This window comes from Rutidosis leptorrhynchoides, chromosome 10, assembly GCF_046630445.1.
Source record: "Rutidosis leptorrhynchoides isolate AG116_Rl617_1_P2 chromosome 10, CSIRO_AGI_Rlap_v1, whole genome shotgun sequence".
In the NCBI taxonomy this organism is placed as follows: Eukaryota; Viridiplantae; Streptophyta; class Magnoliopsida; order Asterales; family Asteraceae; genus Rutidosis; species Rutidosis leptorrhynchoides.
The window spans coordinates 54,742,720-54,749,999 of NC_092342.1; the positions used below are offsets into that span (position 1 = coordinate 54,742,720).

A 7,280-nucleotide genomic window follows, 5' to 3' on the forward strand; every position below is an offset into this window, starting at 1 on the left:
AAAATAAAAAAAAACTCTCCGAAGCTCGATCATCACTCCCATGCTCTAAAATTGATCGTCATGTAGTCTTGCATTACAATACAATACATTACAATGCATTTATTACTATAAATTTATAATACATTTTAAAATACATTAATAAATCCATATATTACTGTACAACAATACAATACAATACAATACAATACATTTTTAAATATATTATAAGGTGAAGTATATTATTACCTAAAGCATGCATTACATAAATCCTAAATATATTAATGTATTACATTACAATACATTTTAATAAATGGAAAATAAATACCACGACAATGCAATCACTTGAGGAGTTGGAGTTGTCCACCCAAGGGTCGGGCACTAGATGAACTTGAAGCTTTATCTAACCTTTTGAACTCGTTTATTAATAATGACAGGAGGTGTGACTCGTGAAGATGGAACCTGGACAGCAATGACACCTTTACTATAAAGAAACTTTCAAGTCTGGTAAATGATATGCCGACTTTCAAGCCTGATAAATGATAGACTGCTGCCACATCAGATGCGCATCATGCTATTATGAGTAACTAGCTAGTTCCTTGTAAGCTTGAGATCTACATTTGGAGGTTCAAATTGCACATCAGGATAAATGCAGGGTCGATCTTCTTTCTATCCGATGTCCATTATATGATGATGGAATTGAATCATTAAATCATGTGTTATCCTTATCTACGCATGTGTGTGAGTTATGGATTCGAGTCTATAAATCGTGGAGATTGGATAATCCTATAAATTTAAGTGTGTCGGAAGTTTTGAAATTAATGCTCCTGCTATTAATTATATGGGATTGGGTCATGAGTTGTGGCAAGCTGTTGAATGAGCGAGTGAATACCTTAAAAGGTTTTCAAAGACAATAGCTGGAATGATTGGCTTACGGATCCAAGAAGTTTAATTTCTAATTAGCATTTGTTTGTGCACTGCGTGGAAGAAGTTTATATACTGCTTGACTGCCTGTTCGTGTTGCTGACTTGCTGCTATTGTTTGTTATGTTTTTTTTGTGTTGCTGCTCTGTTCGTGCTGCTACTAGTGTTGTGCCGCTTTAAAATTGAAAACTGAAATATCATCATATCTTTATCTTGGCTGGCAATAGATCTAGTATATACATATGAGTTCAATAGGTTAGACAAAGCTTTAAGTTCAATAAAAACATTACAAGTTCAATAAATGCACCTTAATATATGACATAGTGTTATTCGATTGTGTAGTCGCATCACAGTTGTGGATCAGGATCGCACGATAGATCAGAATTGTCTTGCCACAGTTCACGGATTGGAATGCTCTATTGTCTTGGCATGAAGGATGGCTAGCTTCAATAGCAACAAAAAAGCGATGATTTGTTATTTTTGTAGCTACGGCTTGACACTTACAGATGTACAAAAACTGCATTGTTTGATTCTATTTGTTTTTATTCATATAGTTTCTTTTTCTTTCTTTTTCTTTCTTTTTTTTTTTTTGGGTAAAAGTTTAGAAGTATATTGTATATTGTTGTAATTGCTAGTCTCTTTTAATAATATCTTAAAAACAAATATGACATAGGAACACACGTCACGTTACTAAAACCCTAATTAAAGTACTAGTAATACAAGTTCTAAAAAATTAGATTATACTCCTTTTGGAAATAAGCAAAATTCAAAACGCACGCACAAAACCAATTTGACAACTTACATTTGTAACAAACAAAAAATAGATTGAGTGTCTTTTCGAACAGATAACAAATATACCACCAAAAGATTCAGTTTAACCATAGGTTGGCAATCGAAAATTTACATAGCAGTGCCAGTTGAAATACTTTAAATAATTCTATAATTATCATATAATCCAAATTAGGTTCCAACCAAAACCAAAAACATTGGTGATCGATAATAAACCTACCTCTAAAATCATCCAAGCATTTATAATCTGTAGAAACTGATCTCCGAACAACTTTCACCCTGCACAGGGCGTCTGAACAAATATGGCGTTTCTAGACGAAACGAGCACATAATTTAGCAGTTCGGCTAAAAATCAACACTGGAAATGAATAAAACGAAATTCTGTAGTTGAAAACTTTACTCGAAAAAACATTGTATCTAGAAGTGAAATTGTTGTACCTATATTGGTATAAAATTGTAGTATAAGCAGGCGATAAGAAAGCATATCATACTGAACAAAAGTCTACTATGCCATGGTTGCATACGGATACAAGCCCACTTAAGAAACAGAATAAGAATGGTACCCCGTTTAAGGTCATACCCATAAATGGTAAGTGAAGAAAGAGCCATATTAATAAGGTTAACAAGTTGAAGGTGACACTAATCTCTTCATCTTGACTTTTGAGATCTTTTGACACTATCCAGATTCTAATTGTCTTGAACAATAATCGCAACATATGTAGCTTTTTGTTCCCAAAAATTCATTATAATATTAACAGATCCGAAGATCAACAAGTATCCAACATGAGCGCTAGTCAACTAACAAATAACAATCCTAAACAAACGCACTCACCAACAGAGTGAAATCAAGTTTAACTAGGAAATAAAAACGTGACTAATGCTATAATATATGGAAACGATTGTACCAGCAAAGAACACCGAAGACCTCCGAGTCCGGAAAATAAGATAAATAAGGAAACGATTGGGAGGACATCAACCGCAACCAAAACTTAACCACCGGCTGGTTGCCGAAAAATCAACCGAACAAAAATCTGACAACCTTCAAGTACCACAACCCGATCAAGATCCGACAACAAGAGAACGTCGCAAAGAATCAAGTCTAAAAAGGCGAATCTGAAAGAACCTGACACACCATCCGGCAAAGAAGAAGCTAGCCAGAAAAAAACGATCAACACTATACCTGAATCGCCAACAAAAACAGGAATCCCTAACCGAAATATCACCACGTCTAACCACCACCAAGAACCAGAGTACTGAGAAACGTACACGTCGTTTGATTTCGACACGAAACGGACCAGAGAAAAGGATTCCGGCCAACGAAAACAAAACTACGACCAAAGATAAAAGCACGGCGGCCCAACGTCAAATCACAAATCTGACAAACACAACCGGTCATAAACTCAGAGAACACACTAAACCACCAGAGAAGAAGCAAGCATGCTCAAAGAGGCCGGAAAAAGTAGATGGGGTCTCCCTCACCAAAACCCACGAGAACGGTGGAAAAAAGAGGCAAAAGAAGCCGGATCGGCCTTTGTCACCGCCGGGAAGAGATCGGAGTAGGATAGAAGGAAAAAAAACGAGAGAAATCATGAAAGAACGGTCACCCAACCTCCGGCGAAGTGCCCGGCTGAAAAACAAGGGTTTTGGCAAGGAGCTTTTGAAGAGAGAAGGCAAAGAAAAAATAGAGAGGGAGCAGATGTGAAGTAACCTTTTTTTTAAACAAAACTGAAGGTCGGTATAGTTGGGTACTCCGATTGTCAGAGAAGAAATTGGAGGGAATTATTATGAACTACAATTAAAAAAACTTTTTAATTCGGAGGCGCATGGAAAATGCAAATATACAGTCCCTGGCATGTCTTACACCTTTAGGCGTAGTATTCTACAAGCTGGCTATATATCGACGCTGACCTGGCATAGTCATATGTTGAGCAATTAGGAAAAACCTTCGGTATGCAAAGCATATGAGTTGGAACAAGAGGCATAAATATATGTTTCTTGCCTAGTTCGAGTGTACCTTTTGATCATTTTTCTTCCGTTCCATTTCAAACTCATAATGATTGTCAATATTTTTAATTTTCATTTCAACAGAGTTGCTCAGAAGTCTAAGTTAAGAATACACTCGACTAAACGATAAAAAAAAAAAAGATACAACATCACAAGGGATTAAAACTCCAACTTTTAAGTTTTAACTAGACGATAGACTACCATAATAACATGAGTAGTTGTTAGCTTACACACAGTTATCGTCGCCGTTTCCTCTTCTTTTTGCCAGAGTTTGTATCATCATTAGGTGAAGCTGCAACCTTTGCCCCAATTGCACTACACCATAAAGCTCTTTCTACATCCGTTGGCGTAAACACATCCCCCTTTGTGCTTAACTCCTATACGAAAAATTTAAAAATTATATTTCTTGAAACATAAGTCTGCTCAATTAAAATTGCAATCCCCGCGTCCCAGAAAAAGAATCCACATTACTATTACTATCTATATCTATATCTGTTGCAAAATAGATATCTTCTACTCAAAATAATAGTACTAAAAAGTCACTAAAGCTCCAATTCCACCCATTTCATATATAGATAAAGTGCAAGACTTATAATACTGATTTCATCTCTTTCTTACTTTGTTTTACAAATTAATTAATTACAATAGCTTATTAAAAGAAGGGTAAAATGGACATATCACAAACTATCAAAAATTGAAATTTTTTTGTGAATGGACATTTAATCCGGGACGGAGAAAGTTATTTGTAACCACCAAGAACTAACCTTTGATTTCGCCTGAAGTTTATCCACAAACACAAGATATTGTTTCAATGTATAATCTTTCGAGTTTCCCAAAGCCGCAACCATTGCCTTCATATGATTTCGATCGAATAACAATAATGTATGAGTATCAATCAACATAAACATCAATAAGATCCCAAAAACCAAATATTAGTACCTCGTCGGACATGAACGGTGCAACATCAGGTGCATAAGCAGCTAAAACAGCAGAAGCAGTAGCAGGACCAACACCTTTCAGTACAGTAAGCTCTGAAATAGCTTTTGAGACATCAGGTAACGATTTGAAAGCCTTTTGTGAAGCAGATATCACAGTTTCATCATCCAACGATGATACAAAATCCAATAAACGTGGTCTGCAAATAGATGTATAACAGATGCATATGAATATAAGATAATTAAAATCCAAATTACAAGTCATAGATTTGTATCCAGCTATCAACATTTTCATTAATGTATTCATTGGACTTCCATTTTTACTTCTAACATAATAAACTTTTATTTACTCAAAATTATAATGTACAGGTATCAAACTTTAATCAAAATCATAATAACCTAAATGTATATATCAAACACAATTGAAGACCAAATAATTCGATACACACTGTGAATGTGAGAATGTCTTGGTAATTGAATCGGTAAAACTCGGCGAATACTCGCCGAGTACTCAGTTTTAAGATCGGTCCAAGTACGCAGTTCAATTACTCGGTCAAACTCGATCAAAATTCAGGATTAGTCGGTCAAACTTAGTCAAAACTCAGCCAAAATTTGAGACTACTCGGAAAATCGATCAAAACTCGGTCAAAGCCGATTAAAGTCAAACTTGGTCAACATCCGAGTACTTAAAAGTGGTCAAACTTGGTCAAAACTCGAGACTACTCGTAAAATCGGTCAGAATCAGCCAAAGCCGATTAAAGTCAATTTTGGTCAACATCCGAGTACTAACGAAGTACTCCCAAAAAGTGACCTAAAGTTTAGCTTGAAAATTAAAACACAAAAAGGAAAGAAAAAAAAAAAAAAATTAAACCTCCATTTGCCGCGAGTGAGTTTCCATTGCATAAGTTTAGTGAGTTCAGAAGTGGTGATATGAGGATTAGGGTTTCGTTGATGAATAATCAATGGGAGGTCCTTACAGTAGAAATTGTTTAAAGTTATTAGATCTGGTTTAGTTTTGATGGATTCGATTATAGTGTCGTATGCAGATAATGATTTCTTCCATTCTAAAACATCCGAGTTTTTGAAATCCATTTTCGATTAGAGCTGGGAGTGAGGATGAGTTTAACGACGCCGGCTAAACGGAGGTTAACCACGTTATTAAAAAGGGAGAGGAGTGTAAAAGAAGGTACGGTGTGGTTTGATTATTAAAAGAGAATAATTAAGGACAAATGATAATAGTTAACTAGAACACTCATAATTAGTTCACTATTATCTTTATCTATATATCTATATCTAAGAGGCAAAAGCACCGTGTAGCACTATTCATCAATAGTAATCAGAGGTATTTTCGTTATTTCATTTTTTTTTCTTTTTCTGCAACGATAAAAGAAACAACTCTCATAAAAGAACCAACCCTTCAATGTTACCAAAAGATGTCGAAAAAAATTCTTTTTTACTAAAAAAAAATCAACTAACCTTTTTTTTCCCTTTTCTTCCTCAACGATAAAGGAGGCAACTTTCATAAAATGAACAACCCTTCAATGCTACTAAAAGATGTTGAAAAACATTCTTATGATTGTAGTTGTGTTGGTATTCTTATGGTGTAGCTAGTTGAGATTCGGTTTAGACAGTTTCGTTTGTCGTTAGTCGTTTTTTAGGTAAGATCCTTATCGAATATCATGTATCGTTGAATTCGTTTTTTTAAAATGTTTTCCGTTTTTTATAAAACTCTTTGTTATTTTTGCCACAAAAAAAAAAAAAAAAACTAGAACACTCTCATCAGTGGCATCATTCGTCACTAGAACACACCGTCACATCAACATATTGTAACAACCCTCACTTTTCGACTTCTAAATTACTGAATTAACCCTAGGGTTATATGTCTGACTATATGTATTAAGGGTTGTTATATACAATTAAATATTAACCGAATAGTAATTTTTAGTCAACAATGTACGCTTAAATAAATAATATATTATTAATTTATATAATTTGACATAATTTAACTAAGTATATAAACTTTGTATCACTTTTATTATTTAGTTAATGTATTATATATTTAACTATATAATAAATCCAATTATATATAAATATAATAATATTTACAAACTTACTAAAACTATAGTTTAATAATTAAAATCATAATTATTATTAAAAATACAAAATACCGAATTATTTATTATTTTTATGAAAATTTGTATTTATTAATTAAATAAAACAAAAATAAAAAAAAAATATTATTGACAAATATTCTTGGAAAATCATTAAATCAATTTGTTTATTTATATAAAAAAAATCCTTAAAATAAATGAAAATAAATAAATAAATAAATAAATAAATTACTTTTTAATTAAAAATTTTAATGGAAAAACTACTTTTATTATTTTATTTTGTGCATTATCCCATGACCTAACATTTAATATTTTTTAATTTTAAAATCCCATTAAGAATTAAAATATTTCTTTTTATTTTAATTATTTTATTCTTTTTATCTAATTTTTTCAAGTATAAATACCCCTCGTTTCTCATTCAAACTCACACCAAAATTTCTCTCATTCTCTCTTTGAAGAATTACTACTAGTAAGTATTCTTTTCTTACTTTTTATTTTTTTTTTACTTTTTACTTTTTACTTTTTACTTCGGTTATTATTTT

The 7,280-nt window shown here is 32.8% G+C and overlaps 1 protein-coding gene across 10 annotated transcripts; it reads right to left on the minus strand.

Annotated features, from left to right (window-relative positions):
• Positions 1–213: 213 nt before the first annotated feature.
• On the minus strand, positions 214–5,866 carry LOC139872532 (uncharacterized). Of its 10 annotated transcripts, XR_011767083.1 has the most exons (8): positions 5,499–5,866; positions 4,632–4,827; positions 4,457–4,543; positions 3,923–4,069; positions 1,909–2,046; positions 1,207–1,343; positions 869–1,128; positions 214–590 (listed from the first exon to the last, which is right to left on the minus strand). XR_011767083.1 is itself a non-coding variant. In XM_071860421.1 (5 exons), exons 1-4 carry the CDS (start codon positions 5,717–5,719, stop codon positions 3,929–3,931), a joined length of 645 nt encoding a protein of 214 aa, XP_071716522.1. In that variant the 5' UTR covers positions 5,720–5,866; the 3' UTR covers positions 1,763–2,046; positions 3,923–3,928. The 10 variants fall into 10 exon arrangements, 2 of the variants coding, with proteins under 2 accessions (XP_071716522.1, XP_071716521.1); XR_011767078.1 differs by having other exon boundaries at positions 214–1,128; positions 3,927–4,069; XR_011767080.1 differs by having other exon boundaries at positions 214–1,128; positions 1,207–1,339.
• Between the last annotated feature and the right edge of the window lie 1,414 nt (positions 5,867–7,280).

What these genes read in the sequence shown, in the direction of transcription:
- LOC139872532 (XM_071860421.1), bottom strand. Translation starts at nt 5,719, where the DNA reads ATGGATTTCAAAAACTCGGATGTTTTAGAATGGAAGAAATCATTATCT. An exon ending in CTCACTCGCGGCAAATGGAG is followed by an intron (nt 4,828 to 5,498) that starts GTTTAATTTTTT and finishes ATCTATTTGCAG; the next exon opens with ACCACGTTTATTGGATTTTG. An exon ending in CACCGTTCATGTCCGACGAG is followed by an intron (nt 4,544 to 4,631) that starts GTACTAATATTT and finishes AATCATATGAAG; the next exon opens with GCAATGGTTGCGGCTTTGGG.